Source organism: Kogia breviceps, chromosome 17 (genome assembly GCF_026419965.1).
Source record: "Kogia breviceps isolate mKogBre1 chromosome 17, mKogBre1 haplotype 1, whole genome shotgun sequence".
NCBI lineage: Eukaryota > Metazoa > Chordata > Mammalia > Artiodactyla > Physeteridae > Kogia > Kogia breviceps.
The window spans coordinates 71,627,785-71,654,388 of NC_081326.1; the positions used below are offsets into that span (position 1 = coordinate 71,627,785).

The 26,604-nt window shown below is 52.3% G+C and overlaps 1 protein-coding gene across 16 annotated transcripts in view; it reads left to right on the forward strand.

Moving 5' to 3' along the window:
• The window catches only part of KHDRBS3 (KH RNA binding domain containing, signal transduction associated 3), a 659,142-nt gene that overhangs the window by 609,050 nt on the left and 23,488 nt on the right, over positions 1–26,604 (forward strand). For 5 of the 16 annotated variants that reach the window (XM_067017879.1, XM_067017878.1, XM_067017881.1 and 2 more), the window contains 2 exons: positions 3,334–3,392; positions 6,754–6,810. In XM_067017879.1, coding sequence (XP_066873980.1) covers positions 3,334–3,392; positions 6,754–6,779 — 85 coding nt within the window. In that variant the 3' untranslated portion in view covers positions 6,780–6,810. Of the gene's footprint in view, positions 1–3,333; positions 3,393–5,207; positions 6,342–6,753; positions 6,811–10,970; positions 12,139–14,217; positions 14,813–26,604 lie in introns of those variants that run through there. The other 11 variants (XM_059042812.2, XM_067017876.1, XM_067017873.1 and 8 more) reach the window with 5 other exon arrangements.

Here is a 26,604-nt window from a genome sequence, read left to right on the forward strand (position 1 = left end):
CTGACAGTTCCAAGTTAGACAGTGGGGACCTGTCTCAGTAAAGAGAATTCTTTTCAGTTTTATGAAGAGGTCACTCTCATTGTTTCTGTGCAATGAAGATAAAATTTTAAAGAGCATCTCAGCTTTATTTGTCTAAGGAGCCATTATGATATAACTTCTGACCTTTGGAAAGAAGACTGAGGTTCACTTAATTTAGTGCTGTGTTTTTCAGAAGCAATAGCCAATTTATTTTCAACAAAATGAGAATTTATGTTGACTGCTTGTGTCCAGATGCTGTACGTCAGCCATGTGGAACGTTAGGGCTGCCCAGAGCCTGGGCAGTCCAGCGCAGTGGGATTCGGCGGTGTGGGGGGGGGGGGGGCACTCAGACTCAGCTGGAGGGTGGGCGGCTGCCCCAAGTCTGCCCAGCCCTGAGAGGCCCAGGTTTAGACTCAGATGTCTTGACATTGTCTTGGCAGTGACATTTTATCAAAAGTTTCGCTTCTAAATTTCTATCCGCAAGATGAGAAAAACCTTCTACTTTAATAGCAGTTCTCATATTGAAAGCTATTAAATCTTAAGAGGTAGGGATGCCATATTTTTTTGCTGTTGCTTGTTTTTGCTGGATTTTTTTCCTTCTTGAATATGAAGGTCTCTCTGTTCCTTTTTCAGCTAGTCCCTCTTTTCTTCTCGCCATAAATGTGTATAATACCTGGATGGAAAATTAGGACTACAAAAAGGGAGAGGGGAGGAATTTGAGACCAGAGAGAGGACTGGGCAGTTACCATTTGCCACGGTCGTGTGGCACTGGGCTTCGCGTGGACCCTGACTCTGTCTCCGGGCGTGAAGAGGGATCGCGCGCGCCCCGGGGGAGCGAACAGGACTTTCTAGAAGAGTGGCAGAGCAGGTGGGAGTCAGGCAGGACCCACCAGGTTCAGGGGTCCGGGCACGGCGAGCGCCGTCCGCCTGCAGCGTGGGTAGGTGCTCAGCACAGGGCAGAGGTGCATCCTGAGCCTTGAGCACATCTGCTGCCCCGATGAGCTGTGTGACTCCGGTGGGGGGGGGGGCACCCTCACTGAGCCTTGTCTGTAGAAGCACGGAGATTCCACGTAGACCCGTGAGACCGTGCCTGTGGAGAAGCTGTCAGGACGGCAGGGGTCCAGCTCAGGGTAGCCCACTCCTCTCAGGCTCCCTTCCTTCTCCCGGGGTTCTCTAGGAGTGAGTGCCAGCTCTCAGCTGTCCTCGGAAAAGATTGCAGCTCGCCGCCTGGTCTAACAGGTCAGCCGTGGGAGGGACTGCTCTGTCCCTGGGCTCCAGTTACAGCAGCCAGTGGAGCCCCCAGCACACCCCAGGCCGGAAAGCCCACACCGTCCCCGGCAGGGTGCAGTGTATTGATTAGCTTGTGAGGACGTGATGAAACCAGGGTGACAATCTGGCCCGTGTTTGCACATGGAGGAAGCATTCTGTACTGAGGAACATCCCAGCGCAGGCTTTTTATCAGTGCTTCTTCACCCTGCTTAACACGACTCCTTACAGACGCTCAGCTTGCAGCCCGCTTCCGCCTCTGTGCCCGGCACGCCACGCCCACCGCTCACCCCGTCTTCAGCTTCCCCGGGCTCTCGGAACAAGCTCGGGCATCGCTGTCTTGTCAGGACACAGCAGAGGGCGGAGGTGCCCCTTCCTCTGTACCCAGGCGCTCAGTTCCTGGAGAGCGAGGGCCCGTGGGGGCCGGGAGAGGGGTGAGACGCGGAGGAAGGGCTGCGATGGGGACACGCCCACCCCCAGGAGGTGGCCTTGCTCTCTGAGGAAGCTGCAGTTGGGCTGAAGAGTGGGTGGGAGGTGCTTGGGAGGAGAAGGGAGAGGGACGTTTCTGGCAGAAGGAAGAGCCCCCCCGCAGGCTGGCGGCGAAAGGGCACGTAGCTCCCGGCTCAGGCCCTTTCGCCCATAGGACTTGCCCCCTTGGGCTGTAGTCAGTGGAGTTGATTAGCCGCTGGTGATATTTACCCGGGAAAGCAAAGGTGGGAGGACAGGACCAGGTGTGGGTCTCACCGGTTGTGGCCCCTCTATGTTCCCTGTGAGCTTTTAGGCTGGCCTCCCAGCGGCCGTGATCTGCGGCATCCTTGTCTGTAACATGGGCACAGCAGCCCTGCTCTCTCACCTCGGGAGCTGAGGTGACGGCTGCTCGTGGGGTCTCGGAGCTGGTGCAAGGCAACACCCACAGCATGGATTTTATTACTCACTCCGTGGCTTCCTAGGGTGTTAAACAGCTGAGCTGGATCATTTTCCATTTTGATTAGAATTTCTTACTTGATTGCATCAGGTTGGAATAATGAGAATGTTTATTTCCAGGACAATCCAGGATAACAAATTCAGGATGATTGTTTCCCTACAAAATTAAGAAGAGTGGGAAAGGGGAAAGCAGGAGGGAGTGCGCGAAAGCCCTCCTCGGGTACTCAGGATAGCGTTGGAAACTGCATTATACCCGCCGTGGTCGAGTCATCCAGATTTTCCACAGATTCGTTCCCGTAAGAGGTCATGCCTCATTCACATATTTCATGTGTGTGTGTGGCCTGGTTTGCATCATCTACAGAATGGCCGTGCTGACAGACCCCCCCCGCCCCTCCCGGTGTCTCAGCGATCTTGTGCCTGGGAATAAATACAGCTGTGCCTGTGCTTTGGAAAGATTCTGTCCTCGCAGACTTGGCCAGGGCTGGGCCCTGGACCGCAGGGGCCTTTCCCGCCCCTGTCACACACAGCCCTCCTGCTGGGCGGCCACTCCCGGCGGCACCGGGATGGTGCTGGGCACGTAAAACATTTCCTCCGGGAATGTTGTTACTTTATTGTAAAGGGAGCTGCCCCCGGGTCACACAGCATCGAGTTGTCTGGTCGGTAGGTTTGTGCCTTCCGTGAACTTTGCATCGGTTGGAAGGAAGCCGTGGCTGTCCTTCCTCCTGTCCCCCGTCCCTCACACGAGCCCAGCCCAGGTTCCGGGTGCACAGGCTGTGGCTGTCCACCGCACACGCGTCTCCTCTCAGGCCACGTGTCCTTCCAGGACAAGGACTCCGCATCCCGCAGGCACCATGGGCGCTCCCTGTGGCCCGGCCAGTTGCTGCGGTTAAGGTGTCAGGCACATTTACTGTGAATTAAAGTCGGGGGCCACGGAGGGGCCTGTGATAACTCTAAGGCCTCTGTCTTCTCTGTGGGAATTCCTTTCCGTGTTTATCCCTGCCCGTGATTAGTTATCTTTAAGTTTTAGAATTCTTCCTCGAGTATGATTTAAACTACAGGCGGCAAGTCAGTTTGTCCTAACTATGTTTTTGTCTTTCTCTGCTTGTTTTGTTTTGTTCGATACAGTGGTGCTGATTACTATGATTATGGACACGGACTCAGTGAAGAGACTTACGATTCCTACGGTGAGTAAATGGCCAGAGTGGAACTATAAATAAATAGAAAGGTCATAGAAGCAGCTTAAAGATCTTAACTCAGGGGAAATTCATACAGACCGAAATTGAGACAGCAGCTCCCTCTCGGTTCATCTGTGCTTATCTAGCTATTTTCAGAAGCTCCTTAAGGTTTAAATTTAATATTTAAAGAGGACTAAAGACTTGCAGAAGATTACAGGAATTCAGATTCTAAACTTAGATTTTCTGTTTGGGATGATTGCCATGTGCTGATTTTCTCACTATTGAACAGTTTGCCAAACTGCAGACACTTGATAGAATGGCTCTCTCTTTGAGAAGTGTCTTTGCTTCTCGACAGTAAAGAAAATGAAGCAGTTGAGACTACAGCCCTACAGTGATTCCACCACCCCCATCTTTATATTTTAATTTATTGGCAATCTCAAATCCTCTAAAAACATTACGGTGGGAATCTTTCAGTAAAGGTTACGGGGGCACTGAGCCAGGAAGGAGATGCACGTCTCTCTCAGGCTTACAGGGAGCCATGGAAACCCCACTTATTTCGGTGGGAGCTGGCCCGAGATGCCGGGGAACCCATGTTCAGAGTCTCAATATGCAGAAGGACAACGGGTTTAATTAAAAGGGCGGCAGCAACCTAAGGATACTGAGAAGCTCCTTTGCCACGGGGCAGAGATCAGAGAATTGGAAGCTTCAGTCATTTGCAAAGCTCTGATGAATGCTTCCTGCCCAGTGCAAGTGAATCAGGATTCTCTTAAATGGATGTTATGACATTTCTCTGAACATAACTGAAAAACGTTTTCCACTGTTCCTTTTGAAGTGCATTTTGTTGTATCACCTGCCCCAAGCCTTGATGACCGCACCTTGGTTTTTTTGTTGTTGTTGTTATTTCTAACACACTTAAGAGAAATACCTCGACTTGCCGAATGCTGTCTACTTAAATTGATACAAGTTAGCTTGAGGGAATGACGTTGATTGCATGTTTGTATCAAATAAGAGGTCATTTTCAGCGTTTTTTCCTTCACAGCTTTTTTAAATTGGTCTCCATGGACGCATGGCTTTTAAATCGCTGTGTGTTGCAGCACGGATGTTAACTGTTTGTTGTCAAAGACCCGCAGCTCACTCAAGGCCCAGAGATGGGGGTGATTGAATGTCCCTCTGTTACAAATAACATCGTCCGGTATGGATTTAGTATTAGGATGAAAGCAATTTGACATTATGTCATTGAGGTTATTTCATATCCAGGAAGTATTTTTGAGGCATAAGTCTCCACCCAATACAATTTTCATTTACTCTTTCTTTGAAGGACCTGTGAAGAATGAGGCATCATTTCCCCCTCCCAAGCTGCCCGTTTGCATTTTGTGCTCCAGTTTTCTCTCCCTTTGCCTTCACACACTGTTATCTGTGTTTTCTTTGTGTTTGAAGAAGAATCCAAGTGAGCCTTTTCCCATTCTCTTTCCCAGCCATCGATGTCTTCACGTTTAGCAAGAGGCAGTTCAGTTTGCTGCTTGAGTTGGCGAGCATTTGTTAAATGAGTGGCCGAAAGGAAGTTCTGCAAAGTTGGTTGCCATTTAAGATACAAAAATTATTTGTCTTCCCAGGCTGGTGGGTTTTGCTAGTGAGAGGACCATTTTCCATTGTGTTCCGTAATTTTTTTTAAAGCAAATTCCCTTGGGTTTTTTTAGGACCTCAGGGGATACATACCTTCAGTATGGCATCTACCACTGGTTCAGGGCTAAGTTAGATTCTGAGAAATGAAGCCAGTGGGATCCCTGGCCGTGGTCTAACTGTGAATCATCTGACTGACTTTAGGGCAAGAGGAGTGGACTAACTCAAGACACAAGGCACCCTCGGCGAGGACAGCAAAGGGCGTCTACAGAGACCAGCCGTACAGCAGATACTGACTGTACTGTCTGATGTTGTGACCTAGCCAGTCTCCACCAGTCCTGTATACTGTTCAAAGTAATTGTTTTCTATGAACAATCCCTTTTTAAAGAAATCAAAATGCTTAACATCTGAATGGATGGAATTTAAAATTACTTTGTTGAAACATCAACCTGGGCAGAAAAAAAAAAAAAGACATGTAAAATTTTGTTATTTCCAGTCTGTATATGAAAAAATAGGTCATCAAAAGGAAAAAAAATAACTTTGATTAACTAGTGTTAAACAAAAAAGATAGGTTTACTAAATATGTTAATCCATCCTTTTAACATAAGCCTCACCTTTCATTTTAAAGGTTTCCATAGAAATTTAGTTATTTTATCTTTCAGCCATATGCTAGTTGTTTTTTTTTTTTCTCTTGCCAACATGCGTAAAAAGGGAAGCCAATTACAAGTGCAAATAATGTGGTATTCTTTTGTAACTCAAGTCTTGAAATGTTCTGTAGTGTTAAGCAAAGTCTCCTCTTGCTTGATACTAAATAAACTTTTGAAAGAAATTTTGTGTGTGTGAGCTAACAATTTCATGTCTCTCTTATTTAAAAAGGCCTTCATAAATAGTCGTAAACAGGGAAAGGATTCATTTAACAACGCTTGTCAAAAAAGGGTCACACTAAACATTGTACAACTTATTTAAAACATGGTATAAAATTAAATGTACCATTATATACTCACCGTAGATTTAAATGCTGTTTAAAGAGTCCAAATGGTGTCAAGCTGCTTGAGTGGCACGTTAAAAACTACGCAAAACCAAATCTTGTTTAAAAACTGGTTTTAAAATAACTACTGATTTTCTGAAAAAGATGTGATCAGTTTTCATCTTGTTGAGCGTTTTTTCACTAGTGCAACTTTGGATTTTTTATGAGAATTTTGGTACCTTAATGAACACCTCGCTCCATGCTGGAAGCAATAAGCACAAAGCTTTTAAAGACATTCTGACTTGACTAATTGAGGTCGCACTCGCCAAGGCTGAGGATGTGTAACCCTTAAACGGTCTTCATTTTCAAAGGTAAATAAATCAAATAAGATTTTAATCTCACTTAATTTATCTTAATATAACTAATAAAACCAGGGAGGTTACAACTTAGCAAGTTTCATTATCCATTTTAGAAAGGTTTTAAGATCACCTAAATTCTCATTTTAAAAAGTTTAATTTGTTTTAGTAATCTAAAAAGCCTTAGTTTAGTCAGTTTAATTGGGGCCAATTATTCCCTATTAAACAAATGTAAAACCTCATAACTAGTTGTTTGTAATATCTTTGGTTAGTAATTGAGGGCACTTCTTAAAACTGACAAATATTTAATAAAGTTTTGCTTTAATTTGGCTAAGTTTTTTTAAATTGTAGATTATGTAAAATGTTTAATTTTTATTTTCTGAGGGGTTTCCTTCTCTTTGAGTAAAAAGGTCTTTTCTTTTGTTAGGAAACGTTGGCCATCTTGGAAAGTGAAAGGAAGGTTGTGTCCGTGCAGCAGCCACAGGTGAGTGCCTTTGTTCCAGTCGTTTGATGGGCTTCTCTGAAGTCGCGTGGAACATTTCCCATGCTGTTCCCACCACCAGCACTGGTGACTGTGGCTAGCTAACTTCCTGAATGTAAGCAAGTCAGACCCAGGGAGCTCTGCGTAAGCTGCAGAGGTGGGAGGCTCGGCCATCACACTGTAAGTAACTCGGTTACTTTGCTCAGTAAACTCAGTAAAAACGTAACAGGCTAGTCGGTAGCATGAAAAACTTTTCAAAAATATCAAGTGAGGGCTTCCCTGGCGGCGCAGTGGTTAGGAGTCCGTCCGCCTGCCGATGCAGCGGACGCGGGTTCGTGCCCCGGCCCGGGAGGATCCCACGTGCCGCGGGGCGGCTGGGCCCGTGAGCCATGGCCGCTGAGCCTGCGCGTCCGGAGCCTGTGCTCCGGCAACGGGAGAGGCCCCGACAGTGAGAGGCCCGTGTACCGCAGGAAAAAAAAAAAAAAAAGTATCAAGTGAAAAAGCAGTTTACTGCTAGCGACACTATCGTCCCAATTTTATTGTTTAAAAATAGATTGTATATATTCTCTCTATATATATTCATAGGCAAAATATTACGTGGATATGCTGGAAATTTTTGACAGTAATCATCTTAAGCTTGTGAAAGTACGATTTGTGTGTGTGTCCTTTTCTACTTTGAGGTTTGCAAAACAAATTACCGCTTTTAATAAGATAAATATGATAAGGTGTATTTTATGTTGTTTCATAAAATTTTGAAAATAGAGATCTGTGAAGGAAAGGTGTCCTTAATTAGGTCTCACTTTTTAGACATTCTTGTTTTTTCCTACACCATCAGAAACATTGCTTAGGCCCCAGCGTTCCAGAGAAGTTTACTTAAGAGTGTGTGTATCTGAGCCCTGCCCCTCACTGGGGGACGCTGGCCAAGACCCCCTTTGGACTCAGCACAGGGAGGACCTCGCTCATCTCCCGCAGTTGTTCTGAGCGTTAAGTGAGGCAGTGTTGTGAGAGTGTTTTGCAACCTGGAAGGTGATAACAATAATGCAGAGTTTCATTGTTGAAGTTGAACGTGCGTGTTTCATATGAAGAGGAAATATATGAGCTTTTTTTTTTTTTTTCCCTTAATCACCAAAATTAACCTGAGATAATTAAATTACTTTTAGGAAGAAAATAGTTCTCTTCACTCTCATAAATCAAAATAAGTGTTCTGGGTTTTTTTTGTTTCTTTTTTGTTTGATTTTTGGGGTTTGTTTTTGTTCTTTTTGGTGCTTCTTGTACAGAAAGGGAATGTGATATATAACATTTTTTCAATTCGCGATGTTATATTGAAATGTTTTCACTATTTTCTTTAATAAGTGATTTTTATTTTTTATTTTATTTTATTTTATTTTAGGAATTGGCATATTGCATAGTAAGTGTAGGTTTCTTTAATCAGAAATTATGGACAGGTCCCTGGAGGGTAAATCCCCAGAGAATCTTCAGAGCTAATTCATAGCGCTTGTTCAATTTCATGTTTTCATTTTATTAAAGAATCCACAGCTCCATTGGACTGTAAAAAGGGGTTGTGAGCCAGAAAGGTCAGGAACCACCAGGAATGCTCTTGGACAGGAGTTCTTCTGCTTGGCTTTCTAGGGCTTCCCTTATTCGGCAAATACTCTACTGAGCCTCATTTTTCCCTGTTTCAATAGGAGGACTTGCAGACGAGCAGCCTTCTCCTGTCCCTAAGCGCACACTGCATCCTTCCCAGATCTTTCCCCTGGCCTTTGTCTACCCCCTTGGGATTCGTTTATCTTCTGATTTGACAACGTTTACTGAGCACGAGTTCTTCCCCAGATACAAAGGAGGCACCAGGAACACAAAGGTCTATAGGACGTGGACCTTACGCTCAAGTAGTTCAGCATGGATGGGGGTGGTAGATGGCACACCAGCACTTGCTGCCCCTGGGCCTTTGCCCCTAGAAACCATGCCCATCCTTCAGGACTCGGCCCTACGCCCTCCCCTCCGTGTCTTCAGCAGTGAAACCACGATCCCTCCGTGCTCTCTGAAATAGTGTGCTTAGTTTATACTTCTTCATTTTAGTATTGATACCATATGACTTAGATTGGTTATAAGTTGCCATTACGACCAAGCCTGTGCTTAATCACTTTCTATAAATGATTTCATTGAACCCTCACAACGATAAGAAGGTGAGTGTCATCTCCATGTTATGGAGGAAGATGCTTAGGCTTCAAGAGGTGAGATCACTGTGTAGTATCCCAGGCCCTATGACTGGTAGAGCCAGTTTTGGACCATCCACTCTGACCCAGAGTCTTTGTCCTAACCAGTGCTGTTAAACTGTCCACTCTCTGGCCTGGCACTCGCTCTCCCATTAGATTAAAGGCTCCTGGAGGGCAGGGGCTAGTTTTTATGTCGCCTTGTAGTGTAGAAGTAAGCTTCACAACACTGCATGTAGGCAGACGTGATTGATAACTAGCCCCTCCGTCTCTGTCCCCCCCCGCCCCACATTCCTCCCTGGAGAGAGTCTTTGGCTGTAGTTAGGTTCTCAGTCTTGCTTTGTTCAAGATGTTGCAAGTTGAATAAGTATCAGCGCTCATGCAGACACGTTGGCTGAGCATCTGCTATGCTGCAGGCAGTGGTGACAACCGTCTGCTGGGGAAGTGGGCCAGGCAGGTGCCAGTGACTGGGCGGCGACAGATGTAGCGTGGGAGAGACATGGAACGCCAGGCGGGGTGGCGGAGGTGGGACGGGTGCCAGCAGGGCGGTAAGGACCAGTAGAAGGCAACCGCGTAGGGAAGGTCTTCTTGGAAGCGGTCGTACCCAGCTCTGTCATTTACCAGCTTTGTTACTTAACCGTACTGAACTTCAGTCTAAACTGCAGTTTCCCCATCCATACAATGGACACAATAGTGAAATCTACCTCAGTACAGCTGTGAGGATTAGAAGCATGCCTGGCACAAACGTACGTTCGTGCTCTTGCTTGTTGCTTTATGCAGATACTTGGGTTATAAGGAAACACGGTTATCTAGGAAATGTCCATTATTTAGGTAACTAGAGAAAGCCGTAGATGATGCTGTTTGTGTGGGCAAGGGGCACATAATGAAGGATCTTGCAAGTCCTGCTAAGAAGCTTAAATACCGTGAGCCACGTTGAAATGTAATAAATACCCTCTTCACCCTTGAGCTGGCCCTGCTGCATTCCCCCCTAGGCAGAGGTGGTGCCTTTTTCAGCCTGTGTTCCAGCAGGAACTTTGTACACACCTCTGTTTGCACTGGTTATTGATCTGATAGCCAGATGGTGAGAGCCTTAAAAGACGGGGGCCTAACCTTTCCATCCTTTTGTTCCATCTCTTAGCGCAGGATTTGGCAGCGGAAAGCGTTGAGCAAGACAGTGAATGTGAAAGAATGACATTGTCGGTGTGATCAGTACGATTCGTAATAGGCAGTGTTAGGAATGGTTAGAAATAGTTCACAGAGACCCAGAAAAAGGAAGAAAAAAAATCACTCATGTAAATAGTAATAGTCAACTCAAAATTAGACAGTGACTCTAGTCACTGTGTACAGAGACAGGTCCCAGAATTTAAAACAGATGATTTGAAGAAAAAAATTAAAATGTAGTCAAAAATCTAATTAACCACGTTAAGCTGCTTTACAGGTTATATGTGATAAGTATAAATAATAAAGTTAGTTATTTTATATACAAATCATATCTACTATTTATAGTGATATACTATTTATATTGATTTATATTGTAAGAATAGAAAAGAAAAAATCCATCATCATGTTTAAAATAACAAAATCTACTTTATGTTTGATTCTGTTTCCATCTTTGAGGAAGGTTGTGGAATATTTCAAAATCTGAATTCCATCCTCCCCTTATCTAATGGAAAATCCTTTCCACCTGAAGTTGGTTCTGAATGGGATTCTTATTCCAGGAATCTGGTTATCTCTCAGGGCTCAGCACCGACTGCTGTACCTGTTTTTCTTGTCTTAGCGTGAGTCCTTCCGTGGCTCCCAGCACATCATCCCGGCCCGGCCTGCCCCAACCCCCGCCGTTCCGCTCTCAGCCATGCTCTGCTCCAGCCTTGCTCTCCTCGAATACCCTTCGCGGTGCTTTGATGTCTGTGTCATTGTCTGCCTGAAATCACATTTCCTTACTCTTCTCCTCAGCTCTCGATATAGCTGGTCAGTACTGGTCTGTCCAACTTTGGAGTGAGACTTGCAGCATCACCTCGCTCAGGAAGTCTTCCTTGGCCCAGTGTCTCCACATCTCCCTGGGTGCAGAATCCCTACTGGAGGGCCCTCATCTGCAGAGTGGGGTCCTACGGTTGACTGTTTACTCTCCTCTCCATCCCTCCCCCCCACCCCAAATGCGAACATCTTCAGTGCAGGTACCATGGCTTGCACGGCCGTCATGTATGTGGTGAGTGAAATGAACAAGGTGGCGTGGTGTCTCCTGGTACGGGACAGTGGATTTAGGACTTCACCGGCCTCATCGGGTCAAGTTAGAGTCATTCTTCCACTGGAAGAGAGTTTACCAGGTTGTTAAGTGTTGCCGTTCGCATGTGCACGTCTGTAAGAGCTCAGCCGACCACCGCGGAGGGGTCCACGCCTTTCCTCACCTCCCCACGTCTGCTCCCGGCCACGCCTCCTAGCTCCTGACGGGCTCTGAGAACGAGGAGGTGGGACAGATGAGCAGACGCTGCCGTGACGGGCGCGGGGCTGGAGGTGCCCCCTCCTGAGGCCGATCTCTGCTCACTCGTTGACCTGTTTGTCTTTCTCACCGGCGGCAACGCTTCAGGTTCCTTAACGACGGAACCACGTCTCGTTTGACTTTCCGTCCAGATCCCAGGGAGGTGCCTGGCGCAAAGCGGGGGCCGACAGGGCTCACTGAGGGGCGGACGACTGGGTGAATTAATGAGCCAACGACGCTGTGATTCTTAAAATGCTGACACTGAGCCCTTCTCACTGTTAGTTTCGTTTATCAGTGGAAATGAGATAATTGACTTCTATAACCATTGGCTTTTTCAGTGGAAAAAGAGAATTTGGAAAACAAAAACATGCCCTTTATTTAGTAGGTGAGATAGCATGTGCTCGGTGCAAAATCCAAAACTTCGGAAAAAGGGTTCAATGAAAAGTTGCTCTTACTTCCCCCCCTGCCCTCAAACACCCAGAGGCAGCTGTTGGTCTTGGGGTGTTTTTTGGTTTTTTGCTGTTGTTGTTGTTTTTCAGAGATAGAAAAACATGTGCTTTGCCTCTGCACAGACTAATGGTTACTGTTGTTAACATACAGAACAGTACACTGTTTTTTATACCTGCCTTGTTTCACTTTAGAGTATATCTTTGAGTTCATTTTCTATCATTTTAAATTCTAAAGGTGGGTTTTTCTTTTTATTGGCTGAATAATATTTATATGAATGCACCATAATTTAAGCAACTGTTGACAAGTAGCTTTGCTTCCAGTATTTTGCATTCATTAAAGACCGTGCGCTAGAAAGCAAGCCCTTCATCTCGGTTCTTGTGCACGTTCGCACACATCTGTAGAATAAGTTTCTAAGGTAGATTTATGGAGTCATTACATTTTCTTAGCGTTATTACTGTATTGCTCCCCGTAGAGGTAACGGGGTATCTTAATATGCTTTTCTGAAGGAAACTTGAACCCTCAGCGCTATACTCTCCATCACCACGTACGCCTGTTAGCACCTGCGGCCACACAGAAAACTCACCCACGCAGAGTGGGTTCACAGTGGTCTTTCCTTCCCACAGGGGTGGGCACGTGGTGGGCTGGATCCCCGAGTGAGTGAGTGAGGACAGCTCTGGGTGCTCAGCTGTGTCCTCCAGGGACGGTGAAAGACCACCCTTCCTCGGGCTCCCGCCGGTCTCCTCTCGCTCCTGGAGCCTTCTTTCACGAGCCGATGGATTCTAAGGCCGACCCGCAGCGGCAGGCCCTGTGCTCAGCACTTGTGGACGCACCCGGGGAGGGGAGGCCTCCGCTCTTAACGGGCCCGCGGTCTGTCTGAGGAAGCCGGCCCCCCAGCTGGCCCTTCCGTCCACCGTATCTTTGCCCACCTCTCCTCTTCTCTGGGTATCCAGAGCCTGCTGGTTCCTCGAGATCTCTCTCTCTCCTCCTGCCCAAGAGCCCTTGTCTCTCTTCACCCAAGCGGCGAACCCCTGATTCTGATCTGCTGGTTGACGTGTGGGTTGTCCTGCAGCCCCGGCAAGTCCTCGAGGGCCAGGAGCAAGTGCGTCCTGTGTAATTTAAGAGCACGCAGTCATCAAGCCGTTCAGGAAACAGGCACTGAGCCTAGTGAACAGATGCACCGTATTCGCTGTTTCCTTTTTATAAGTGTTAGCCTCTAAAACAACTGTCTGTGTCTGGTTCGTCCTGGCACACCGGTGCCACGTGCGGGGGCCGAGGCTCACTGTCCCTGGCTCCGCAGGCGGTCATGACGGGCAAGGTGGAGGCAGAGGGTGCAGAGGCACAGGTCACGAGCTCTGGCCGAGGAAGGGCGAGGAGGGAAAGGCTTCACAGAGGAGGAGAAACCTGAAGCGGGGTTTACAGTTAAGTCGAAATCTTGAAGCAGACACGGGAGGAGGAGATGTCAGAGTTGCCAGGCTGGTGCAGGTCCGGGGGAGGAAGGGAGGGGCCTCGTGTGTCTGGGGACCCGGCCGAGGAAGCAGTTGCTGGGAACTAAGGGGCAGGTGCTGGCGGGCGGGGGGGGGTCTGCGTCACATCACAGGGAGCCTCGAGGACGCTCCCCCCTCCCCCCTGCACATCTGTGGCCAGAGCAGTGAGGAGCAAGCCTGGCGAAGGCCGCGTCTTCCCTTGTGATGAGGTTCCGTTTCGTGTTTTGTTTCCCTCGGGTTGCGGCTTGGGTTTTTGTTTTGTTTTTTTTTTTTAAACATCTTTATTGGAGTGTAATTGCTTTACAACTGCTTGGGTTTTGAAACAACAGTTTTGTTGTAATTAGCACGGCAGAATATATCGTTTGGTGTTAGTTAGTAAATAAAATGTTGTTTAAATACACCTGAAAGCTGAGTCTCTTCTCAGGTGACAGGAAGGCAAGGACAGTGCCAGTGTGTATCCATGGGAAGTCACTGCACGTTTCAATATGGGCAGCTCCGGGTGCAAAGAGGCATGGCCGTTCTGAAAGCGCCCTGCCGTGCATGTCATCACGGGGGGGAGTCGGGTCATCACCACACTGCTTCATCATTCATCTGCCTGACTGAACACAAATATTTTATGTCCTTCATCTCTACAATTCTATTTCGCATTGTTTTCCATAAGCATATTCTCATTTCTATCAAGTTTCAGTTTTTTGCCTGCTTCGTCTGCCTCCGTCCTGCCATTCCCACCAGAGTGCAAATAATCTGTTACTTGAAGTATACAAATATATATCATTTTCCTCTCTTTCAGGAACTTTCCTTCCAATTATGGACTGCTTAAGAATAATCAACTCACCAACGTGCCTAGTCAGTAAATGAATTCACTTGAGAACTTGAAAATCATCTCTCTTTTTTTCTTTCTGTACAACTTTGTGTTTCATGGAATGTTTTATAAAATGGTATGCTTTTTAATTTGGGGAGTCTGTTTGAAAAGGGGAGAGAAAGTCAATCTCTTTGTCTCCTCATAACAGAAAACAAATGATTTGTGTATTGCTTAACAAAGGCTGCCCATTGCAATCTCTTCTACTTTAACATAAACCTAGAAAAACAAAGGCTTGTTATTTCAGCCCAGCTCTAAATTCTGCACACTTGAGAACCATATATGGCTGCAACTCACAGCTCACAAGAAGTCAAGCCTCAGCACAAATTCCAGCTTTGAAAATGATCTATCCAACTCACTTATGGACCAGTCAATGTGAACATGTTATGCCAAAAGTACGCCGCCACATAAAAGGTTAATTATGAAGGCTTCTGCGGGAAGCAGCGGCACTGTCAGAGTAGAAACCCGACTCCCATGCCTCTGTAATTCGTTGTGGAACATAAAGGTCGTCGTCCCCATGGACAGTTTTATTCAGTTCCTTCTCTTTTCATCACTTACTGGTGCTTTGTGATTTTAATTCAGTATATGCCCCGGGAGGATGCGTTTCATTCCTTCTGCTAGAAGTTCTCACAACACACTTCCTAGTCTTGGAATTTCGGAAACAGTCTTGGGCGTTGTTAAATTGTCACTTTCTTACCTCAAAGACACATTCCCTCCAGGCGTTCACTTTTTACAGGGTACCGTGTTGGGAGCATTGTGTTAAAAGCACAGAACAACTTCTGATAGGTTTGCTCTTCTTATCCTCTTGTGATGCACCCTTAAGACATGATCTTCCACTCCTGCGGTTGGCACTTTGGCGTTTGTCAGATACGTGTTTCTCCGTCTCAGAAGTGCGAGGAATAAAGGCCCGCGCCCCGGAGGGCCGTGGCGGTGCTGCAGTGAGCGGGTGTGGGCGCTCACCGGAGCACGGTCGGCAGCGACTAATCCTAAACAAGCAGGAACTTTAGGATGGGAGCCAGACTGTCGTAAGTGGGGAAGAATTTGAGCTCCCTTTCTGCCTGCGGCCTTCTCCCCTCCTGTGTTGGGGACACAGTCATAAGGCTGCAAGTGAAATCCCAGGGATTCGAACTGTCCAGCTCACCTCCCGTCTGTCCCCCTTCTCCCCGCCTCACTCTTGCTGCCTGTATCACTTAACTTCACTGAGCACACATGTACCGAGAGCCTCCTACGTGCTGGGCACCGCCCTGCGTGGGAGAGCACAGGACGGAGCAGAGGGGCCCCTGCCTCGAGGAGCTTAACATCCCAGTGGGGGGGAGCCAGACCATCACCCGCAAACAGGAGGACGCCAGGCAGTGACAGAGCTGGGGGCGACGGAGCACAGTCACGGGAAGAGGGGTTGCACTTGACTTTGGGCCACGGGGGAATAATAAGGTGATGTGTCAGCCGGGACCTAGACAAGTAAAGAAATGAGCTACGTCCAGACGCTAACAGGCGCCAGGATCCTGAGGTGGGAGCAGGAGGGCTGGAGGAGCCCCAGGGATGCAGGAAGGAAGTCAGGGCGGGGGCGGGGCCCGGGCGTGGCGGGCCGTCTCTGAGCTTTACTTCAGAGAGAGCTATCGGTCACACTGAGCCGAAGAGGAACGCTATCCATCCGATGTGTATCTCCACAGGATCACTTAGGCAGCCACGTGGAGAAGAGGCGGTAGGGGGGGGACCTGTTGGAAACCGTGCGGTGAAGTTCAGAGGGAATGCTGGCGTGGCCCGGGGTGGCAGCCCTGCGAGTCCCGCGGACTGGCCGGGCTTGAGACGCACTTAGAAAGTAGAGCCGGTTACCCTCGGTCTACAGGTTGGATGTGAGGCACAGAAAAGAAGGGGTTGGCTGATGGAAAGATGTTGATCTAGAGCCATTGGGAAAATAGAAACTTCCTTCTGAGACGGGAAGATCGTAGAAGGGACTGTTTAAGATACAGATCTGAAGTTTGAGGGGAGATCTCAGCTGGAGATGGGACTTTGAGAGCTGTTAGAATGTAGATGTCTCGTAAAGGTGCAGCCTGAGTGTGGACATCAGAGAACGGGCCCGGGGAACACACAACACGTACAAGCCAGTGAGATGGCGAAGAACCAGAGCCCGGGAAGGAGCTGCCGGGAGGTAGGAAGAGAACCAAGAGTCCTGCCCTCGACGGCATGTGTAGAGAGGGTTTCCCGGGGGAGGGCCGTGAGCCTCCGCTGCAGGGGGCAGGTGACATGAGGAAGACTGGACACGGCAGCCGCTGCAGGGGCCGTGTTGGCCATGCTTTGCTTCAGAGTGAGGCCTGGGCGGATTCAGGAGAGAGTGGAGCAGGCAGACCTCAGAGGTCCTGGGGGTTTGCTTCCAGGCCACGCAGTGAAGGCAACAAACACTGCGGTAGTCAAGTGAGTCACAAAGGTTTTGGTTCCCCAGTGCGTATAAAAGTTAGACTACGATGCGGTGGAAACGTGTTAAGTGGGCAACAGCATCATGTCTAAAAAAACATACATACTTTAATTTTAAAAGACTTTATTGCTGAAAAATGCTAATAACCATCACCTGACGACGCAGGGTTACCCCAAGCCTCCAATCTGTAAGAAGCGCGGTATCTGCGAAGCGTGGTAAAAGCGAGGTCCGCCTGTGTAGTCAACTCTTCCAAGGAGTCCGCTTTAGAGTATCGCTGGAGAGGGAGGGCTGCGGCCTCGAGATGAGAGATTTGAGAGCGTGGGAGAGAGTGAGGGTGCTGCGGAGACGCCCCGACAGGAGCACAGGAGCGGGCCTGGCGGGCAGCAGCGCAGAGGGCGGGGATGGGGCCGGGCGGGGAGGTGGGGACGGCTCGGCGGCTGGGGGCAGGTACGGGGCGCCTGCTGCCAGGACTGTGTGGCACCGCCCTTCAGAGGCGCGGCCAGCACCCTGGGGGCGCCCGCGGCTTCTCCGATTGTCGCGCAGGCCCTCCAGCCTGAGGCTCCGCGGGCGACGACCATTCTCCGGCAGCTGTAATTCTGTGCGCTGGGCGGGGGCGGGGCCTGGCCCCCCACTCGGCCGCCTTGACGCTGCGCCCCCCACGGGGGCTGCTCAAGGCCCTTCGCCCGGACCCTCGGTACCCGTTCATTACGTTTCACTTCGGCACACGCGTCCTGTCAGCCCGGCCACCTCCCCGCTTGCTCCGTGCTCCCTTCCGTTTCAGGACGTGGCAGGGAAAGGAAATGATGACATACACACAGCTCAGAGCCCCAAGGCCTCCCTGCGTGGCCCCCGGGGGAGGGAGATCTGGGACCTGTTTGCATCACGGGGATCTGGAGGTGCTGAGATTCCGCCAACTCGTGTGCCTCCTTTAAGACTTGGCTCCAGAAGCTCTGCCCCAGAGACCCCTGCCCGGTTGCCACACTGCATTGGAGTCACTGGCCTCCTCGTGGGTCCTGTGCAGGCCCCACTTCATCCCAGGTGACAGCGTCCCCAGCTCAGCCCCGGGCCAGACCCCTAACGGGCTGGGGAGGAGCTGTGAGAGGGTGCGGTTAGCCCTGAACAACTAGACAAAAGTCTTTCGATTTGAAATTCCACTTTACTTTTCTCCAGCTAAGCTGGTTTTGGTCCGTCTCAGCAGGGGTTCCTCCTTGGCAGCAGCTTTCAAGCATGGCAGGCTGAGATAGCCATTCTAGTGTTTGATTTTTGAAGGATCTGAGCGACTTCCCGTGGTTTTAAAAATAACAGCTGATGGCTTTTTCAATGTGTATTTAACTGTCTTCAACCCCCAGAGCTAGCTTTTTAAAGGGATGCCTTGGTGGAGTTGTGAAAATCACGACCACGATGCCGAAGGAGCGCCGCTTTCTGCTAGTCCGACGGCCCTGCCTTCGCTGTGACTTAAGTCTTCTGCTAAGTGGCCCAGGCCTGGTACTTTTGCATTGCATTATGGGAAGCTCCGACAAATGGATGCTTCTGTGCAGAAGCTAAGAGCTTCTCGTCCGTGCTCCGGCTCCACGGTGATTTCCAGAGTCCCCTCCCCGGGCCGCCTGGCTCTGGCCTCTCTCCCGGTGGCCCAGGTCCGCGCCCACCTTCCTGCCTGTAGACAGCACCTTCCCGGGCAGCCTGTCCCAGATGGTTTGCTATCCTTGCTCTACCCTCACCCCAAACGCTCTTCCTCCAAATTGTCCCTCGTTTTGGCTCATGGAGGTGACCCAGCACAGGGCATCCTCTGGAGGCACAGCACACCCCCTGCAGACCATACCTGGGTGCACTTGTTATCCACTGCCGTGTAACAGACCACCCCAGGACTTAGTAGCTTAACAGAACAAATGTTTACAGTGTCACACATTCCCTGAGGGTCGAGAATCAGGGACGGTTTCTGGCTCAGAGTCTCTCACGAGCGTGCGAACCGTCAGCCCGGCCATGCGGTCCCTGGAGGCTGGAGAATCCACTCACCGACTCACTCAACGGGGCTGCTGGCCGGAGGCTCCGGCCCTTGCCCCGCAGGCCCCTCCACAGGCCGCCCAAGGGTCCTCACGACACGGCGGCCAGCCTCCCACAGAGCAAGCGGTGAGAGAGAGAGAGAGAGAGAGAGAGAGAGAGAGAGAGAGAGAGAGAGAGACCCCAAGCGAGGGGGCCACAGCCTTGGCCCTGATTTCAGAAGTCACATCACGTCGCTTCCTCCACAGGCCTGTGGTCCTTCCCACCCCTCCCCGCCGCCCCCACCCGCGGGATAGTGTGGCTGGGGGACTGCTCCGGGCTCCCCCCACCCCCCGGGGGGGTTACTTGACACCTCTGTGTCCTCCTCCACAAAATGGGGAGAGCCGTGCCCCCCTCCTGGGGATCGGGGATGTCAGGAGGAGGCCTGGCACGTGGTAAGCTCTCGGCAGATGTCAGCTGTGCACTAGGCTGGGAAGAAGTATGAGGCAGAGGCACTTCCCAGGGGGACCCTGGACGCCACTCTCCGCCCCCCTCCCCAGGTGAAGAGCCTCAGCCTTCATTTCCGTGACAGTGACCTCCTGAGGGCAGGTCAAGGACTCGCCCCTCCCCGTCACCACGACAGCAGGCGCCTGTGAAGTGCCCGCCAGGTGCAAGGGCCCCTTCCACCCACCAGTGAGTGGGCCCCCAGCGGCTGGGCACGCGCTCGGCGCGCTGGAGGGACTCTCAGAAGCCAGCAGTTGGGGTGTAGGGTGGGGCCGGGGGCGGGCTGAGCACCTGCACTGTGCTCGGTGCGGGGAGGACACGCCCACCCTCACGTGGGCAGGAAGATCACACAGGGTTTCTAAAAACCGGAGCCCCTTTAGCTCTCCGGTCTAGCCTCACGGGTATTTCTGCTCAGCAAAATGCAGGACCATCTCCCCAGACAAAATGCTATGCTGTGCTCCTTCCTTCGCCCAAGGCCGGGCCCCTGGGGAAGCCGCCGGCGGCTGTCGAGGGGACATCAGTGTCAACACCCAAAGCGAATCCTGACGCAACGGTGCAGGCAGAGGGGATTGGATCTGCTTCCCTTTGTGGGCAGGAAATTCATGATTTCCAAAGATGATGACGCAGGGGGCAAGATCCAAAGTCTTCCAAAGAGGGACACGAAGGGCAAGGCCACCGGGCAGCTGAGTCCAGAGCCACCTCGGGCCCCCCGTGGTCGCCGCGGTGCTGTCTGCAGAGCAGCTGTAGGGGAAGCTCCAAGCCCAAGAAGATCCCAGGAGCGTGGGCCCTGTGTAGGCCTCTCCGCCTGGATTCTCTGGATAGGAAGGGATTCCGAGTTCACAATGGGAAACCACAGACTATTTTCATAATGACCACACATGCCCTATCAATCGTTCCTAAGGCTGTGCAGGCTTGATCCAGGCGAGCTGTTCCTTCCCTTGCTTAACTTCTCCATCTTAAACCAAATGGTGCAACTGTATCACAGAATATTCACCTCTAGATACTTTTTCCTACACGTCTGTTATACTGAATAATTTAGGTCAGGCTGTAGATACCTTAGAAAAACTTTTGCGTTAAGTATCAAGCAGTGTGCCTGTTTTCTCTGCTTCTGACTTGCCAACAACAAGTGTTGTTATTTTCCCAGTGTTTTAGATTATTTTCATCTGCTACCAAATAATGCTACACGATTATCTACATTTCTGACTGCACGATGAGCAGGGGACCTGCAACCTCAGCCCGCCCTCTGCGTGCCCTGGGTCTGCTGGGGCGTGGAGCCATGGAACCGAGGCACAGGCCCCGGGGTTTTGCCCCAGTCCCCACGCTTCCCTATCGCCTCCCACCCAGCCCGCTGCAGGCATTTGCTGGTAACTATTTGGCCCCATTTGCTATTTGCATTTGAAGTCCATGGCCCAAGCAATAAGGTTTTGTTCCATTCTTTCTACTGCGTGGTATGAAGGAATCCAGTTAGCAGGAAAAGTCACAACCCAGCCCTCCCTCTGTGTCACAACAGAATGGTGACTTACACCCTTCAGCAAAACATAACTCGTTACGCCTCCTGGCTCACCGTGAGCTCAGCAGGGACAGGACTCAAGAAAGGAGCGGTGCCTTGTCCGGGTTCCTGGTGGGTCAAGGGGAGAGGATCCCCCCTGAGCAGATGGCACCCAGCGCGGGAGACTGTCAGGGGCATCCTCTACCCGCCCCCGGCGGCAGCAGCCCCTGCCGGTGAGAAGGGAGGGGCCCTGCCACACTGGCCAGAGATGCCAGGAGACATGCCCCCACCTGAGCAGGAGCCTAATGCAGAAAGCTGACCCTGCCCCCCACCTAGCAGGGCCTCGCGCAGCACCGGCCTCCGGACGTCCAGACACTCCCACACCAGGGGGAGCGGGGCTTCTCAACCGCACAAGTTCTTGTTCTCGTACTTTGCTTTAAGGTTGCGCCGCGCAGAGCCTCCGTGGAGACAGCAGCTCCCGGGTCTCGGGCCCCTCTTTGCCCTCGCTCATGCCCAAGGCTCCCGCGTCTCCTTTCCTTCTCAGAAGGCACCAGATGCCATCCCCCATCTGGAGAGCTGTCCTTTTGATCCGCGGCCGCAAGGCTCTCCCAGGCACAGGGCAGGCACCCTCGGTACCCTGCGGGGTGGATCCCAAGCAAAGACGTGCGTCAGGGTCCCCTACCCCGCCTCCCAGGCAGGCCCCCCAGGAGGGGGCGAGCAGATAGGGGCCCCGCACTCCCCAGGGCCTCTTCATGGTGCCAGGGCCCACGGCGCTCGTCCCAGAGAGGATGGTCCTTGTGGACGTGAGGTGGCGCCCCTGGCGTGATGGACAAATCCCCTGAGACGGACCTGCCACTCCTCCCAGCTCTGGGGACCGTCCCCTGCCGCCCAGAGCCTCGGGTCCCTCAGTGGACGAATGGACGAGAACACTAGCCTCGGGGGGAATGTCGAAAGAATCAAAGGGAAACCAGGTCCTGCCCGGGCTGGGCTCTGGGACGGGGCCAGGACCCAGGTGGAGGTGGCGCGGCCCGTGGGTGGCCCGGTGGCCCGTGACCTGCAGCTGCCGGCGATGCTAGGCCAGGAGGGGCTGGAGGAGCAAAAGGGGAGAAGAGGAGGCAACAGAGTTGCCCCAGCTCGCAGCTCTCGCAGGCCAGGCCGAGCTGGCGCTTCTCTGCTGCTGCGTAATGACTTTCTATTTTTAGACGGCAGCGTGCTCCTCAGATCTGACCTGCTTTGTAAATAGCCGCTTCACAGGAGAGATGGGCCGGCTGGGCCCGTGGGGAGGGGCTGATGGGAGGGGGCGCCGGGGCCCAGCCTCCCTCCGCCTCCAAGATAGAAACTCCACCTTGAGTGAAAAGCTGCAAGAAAATCAGGGAGTGGGGAGAGGACCAAGCGGTCTCCTGGGCCTCACCCCCTCTTCTGGGGCCACTTTGAGGGCACTGGCTGCGTCACAGTTGTTTGCTCGGTTTTATTAGCATTGTAGTAAACGCAGCCAATAAGGTAGAGAAGAGGGGTCCGCTGGTCACAGCCGGCCCAGCCTGACGAAAAGAGGGTCAGACCAAGCTCCAGGAGGAAGGAAGGGACTTCACCTCGGGGCCACTTCCCGGGGCCGGGGGCGGCGCTGGGCGCCGGGGACAGTGCCGTGTTCGGTCACCCATAACCCCACAGTGTCCCCTCTCCCCTCCCCCACCCAGATGCTGACCGGCCCGAGATGCGGTCAGGCCGGGGCACCTCCGGGACAGCAGGTCCCCTCCCGCTCCTGGAGGGCCGCACAGCCCCACTCCTGGCATCTGGCTCTCGCGGGTGACAAGTGAGGGGCAGTAGCAGGGCCACCTGTGGGCCGAGGCGCTCAAGGACACACCTGCCTTCTCTGCCCTAGCTCCCCTCTCGGCATCGGTGGGCTGAGGCCCAGGAGGGCAAACGACACCTGGGAGGGGCCGAGCCACCCGGACCCCAACGTGGGCAAAGGCAAACTTCTCCGGGGGGAGCGCGAGAGGGCAGGCCTTCCGTCCTCGTGCGTGCAGGCTGAGAGGCCTGTGCTTTTCTCCTCCACGCTCTGCTGTGATGGGTTCTAGGAAAGTTCTGGGGAGCGGGCTCTGTTCTCCGAGCTCCGGCAGGAGACGGAGGTAGTGCTACAGCCGCGTCCAAATCCAACAGTACCGTATGCTGTGTGCGCCTGGGCTTCTCGGGACCATTCTGCGCCCAGCCCGGCTCACGGGCTGGACGTGAAGGCCACGGGGGAGGTGGGGGGCCGGCTCCACCCCTCTCTGTGGGGACCCGTGGCTCCAGCGCCCCTCCTCCTGCACCCTGTTCTCGGTCGGGCCCCCCTTCCTCCCATTTCAGCAGCTGGTCACGTCACCTCTCCAGGCTCAGGGCCCCCGTGGCAAATCCCACAGAAACAGACGCTGTCGGCACCCCAACTGCCGTCCCTTCGGCCGCTGGGGGTCACCGAGGCCTGTGCGATGAGTCCCTTAGCCGTGGATGGCCTCCTGCCTCGAGCACGGAGGCTTCCTCACCTCAGGAGGGGCCCACGCGCTGACGGCCCCCAGGAGACATCCTCAGCCACGGGGGGACGCGCTGGGTGGGTATCACCGTGTTCCTTGCATCTAGGTATGAAACTGCAAGGCGTGTTTTACCCAGCTGCTCAGAGGGACCTCGGTGGGACTGAGCCCCAGATGCGCCAGCAGTGACCTCCCCTGGCCTTTTCCCCCACGCCCTCTCTCTCTCTGTCCCACCTCCCCACATAAACTCTTTGCACCCAAGTCCCAATCTTAGGGTTGGCTCTCGCGGGAGCCACAGCTGTAGACGACAGGATGCCCCCCGTGTGGCCATGCTCTGATCCCCCGAACGTGTGAGCGCGCGTCACCATCAATGACAGAACAAACTCTGTAGATGCGATTAATTTCAGGACCTTGAGATGTGGGGAGAAGATGCTGGATTCGCCAGGTGGACGCACTGTACTCACAAGTGTCCTTACGGGAGGCAGGCAGGAGGGTCAAAGTCAGAGAGAGAGGAGACGAGAGGGCGGATCCAGAGGCTGGAGTGATGTGCTTTGAGGGCGGAGGACGGGGCTGTGCGCGGAGGAAGCGCAGCCTCTAGAAGCTGGAAGAGGCAAAGCAAGAAGATTGTCCCCTGCAGGAAGCTACCAGGAACGCTGCCAGACCTTGGTTTTAGCCCAGTGAGACCCAAATTGAACTTCTAACTACAGAAGTTTCAGATAAAGTTATGTCAAGTCAGTACGTTTGTGGTCATTTGTGAGATGGTCTATTTGTTTCCTGTTGCCACCCTAAGATAACTTGGGTGGCCTTTACTGGTATCAAAAATGCTCAGGTTTTGGAGAGAGGCTGATCGACCTTGGCCTTCCTGGCTCCGCTAATGAGCAAGGGGGGGGGTGTCAGTGATTTGGGCCACCTCCCCACTTCTGATTTTCCGGGACTCCTAAGGTTCCTTAGGAGAAAACTCAGAAGGGGAGTGGTAGGAAGAGGCCAGGGCAATTTATCTCTTGTTTCCCTTACACACGAGCAACGCTTCGCACTCCGTGAGCCGCAGACACGCCGTCTTGTTTCCTCTCAGGAGAACTGTATTGCTCCACACTCCTCGTGTAAGTGGATTCATAGAAGTTGGTGGACTTTTATCATTTCCATTTACTGATTTCTGAGCTTTGTCTCATTCCCCATAGCAGGATTTGGGGATGGTGTTCTGCAATGCAGGCCGTACAGGAGGATAAATGGAACAGAGGAGGAAATGTGGGGAAAGGCAGGTGGGGCTGAGGAAATGAGATACAGCCAGAGGGAGGTGAGATTGGTGAGGATCGTGCATTCTGTAAGGCCTAAAGGGGGTCCCTGAGCATCCCAGCAGCCAAAGCAAAAAGGGACTGAGGCTAATTGCAAGGTTCAAGTGTCCAACAACATGCACCCTTCAGGGAGGACACACGGGAGCATCCCCATCAGCCTGGGGGCAGGGGCGCTGGGGAGCGTCAGGGGCAGAAGGCAGGACGGTGGGACCAGGAAGACTTCCTGGAAGAGGTGATGCCTGAGCTTCATCTTGTAGGTTGAGGAGTGTTGGTCAGAAGAACGAAGGGCGATCCAGGCAAAAAAGCAGCACGAACAGGTCTGCGTAGCTGAAGGAGGGGGATATGGAGCCAGGAGGTAGGGAAGGGCCCGTTGAGAAGCCCAGGACCGCTTGCTGCCTTGCCAAGGAGCTAGAACTTGACCCTGTGGGCAGTGGAGTGTGTGTGTGTGTGGGGGGGTGTTAGTTTTGGGCAGTGGCATCCTGAGATCCACATCTGAGAAGGAGCCAGCTGCCCTGCGGAAGGAGTGTGAAGGGGCCCGCCGGGGGCAGCCCCTGTGAGAGAAAACACGTTTGTATGAATCCAGTGCTTGCTTCTTCCCGCCCCCCAGGCTGTGTGGTAAACCTTCTAAAGGGTGCACAGGAAGGAGAGCAGATCAAGGACCCGCCTATGCCTGGCGGGGGCGGCAAGGTTTGCTCCAATCTCCGTTCCCCAGCCCTCCTGGCTCAGCCTCGTTCCCCGAGCCCCCGGCAGAAGCCGCGGATGAAGCCCGGGGCGTTTTCCCAGCAACGTGGAGGGAGCCTCTGCCCGGCAATGGCCAGTCCAGAAAGCCTGGGAGACACCAGCCCCAGATCCTGCCACCACCTGGTGCCTGGGGAAGCTCTGTCCACAGGACCGCGCTCGAGCAGCCCTGCGCTTGCTCTCTCGCTCGAGCAGGCAGAGCGCGCGGCCCACGCCTTCCTCCCGAAGGCGCTGAGTCCTTACGCCTTCCCCAGCTGTGTCTGCACGGTCCCTGCTCTCACCGAGGGTGGGAACATCCAGGGGGGCCCCGATGAGCCCCCTGAATTCCAGGCGTCTCTATCCCTTCGCCGTCACCAAGTGCGGACCCCAGCTTCTTGTGCTCAGAGTTGACTGTCCCATCCGTAGCGTAACCCCGTCCTTCGTCTGCTGGCCCAGCTGCATGGGGACCAAAGTGGCCGGGCAGCGGGTGCAGTTCTGGATTCAGGGGAAACGTCGCTGTGTTCCCTGCTGGGGGCACCCACCCTGGGAGCCAGGCCACTGAGTCCAGCACACGCTGGAACTGCCGGGACAGAAAGCCAGTTTCCGAGGAGGTCACTGGGAGGTCAGGCCCAGAGAGGTTAAGTGACCTACTGGGGGCCACACAGCCGGGAAATGGCAGACCTGGGATGCCAAACCACTTCGGTCGCCCTTCAAGCTGGCTGCTCCTCTCCACACAAACCCCCACATGGAATTCTCATTTCCATCCATCAGAATCTTGGAACGGGGGCTTCCTTCGAGGTCCTCTGAGAACGGTCTACAGGAGAAGCAGGGCAGTGGGTGAGGGTTGGAAACGTGTCTGAAGCACCGGGCAGAAGGTGCGTATCCCAGCAGTGCAAACCTCTCTGACAGAATCGGGCGCGTGCCATGTTGGTCCTGTGACCTCGGGATGTCCCATCACCTCTCTGGATGCTCACTTCCTCATCGGTAACGTGCACAGGGCCCTACCACACACACTTCCCTCCTAGTTCCAACAGTCTATGGTTACGTCCGTCCAGCGGTGCTTGATCAGCCCCCTAAGCACAAGAGGCCAGCAGGGCAGAGTGGAATTCTGATCGAGTCATTGCAAAGAAATAAAATTCATCACGTCACGGAACCTCCTTCCGGAGCAAACAATTCTTCAGGTAAACAGTCTTCATTCTTTGTTACAAGCTGAGCCCGCAGACAAAATTTTCAAAGCCCCCAGACAGCGTAACACCTTTGAGAATGGAGGTGGACAAACAGTGGCCTGCCAGCAGATCCAGTTGACAGCCTGGGTTTGTAAATAAAATGCAATGGGCACACAGCCATGCCTGTTTACCTGCTTTCTGTGGCTGCTTTAGTGCCACAAGTTGGGCACTAAAGTCTTATCCCTTCCACTTCTTCATT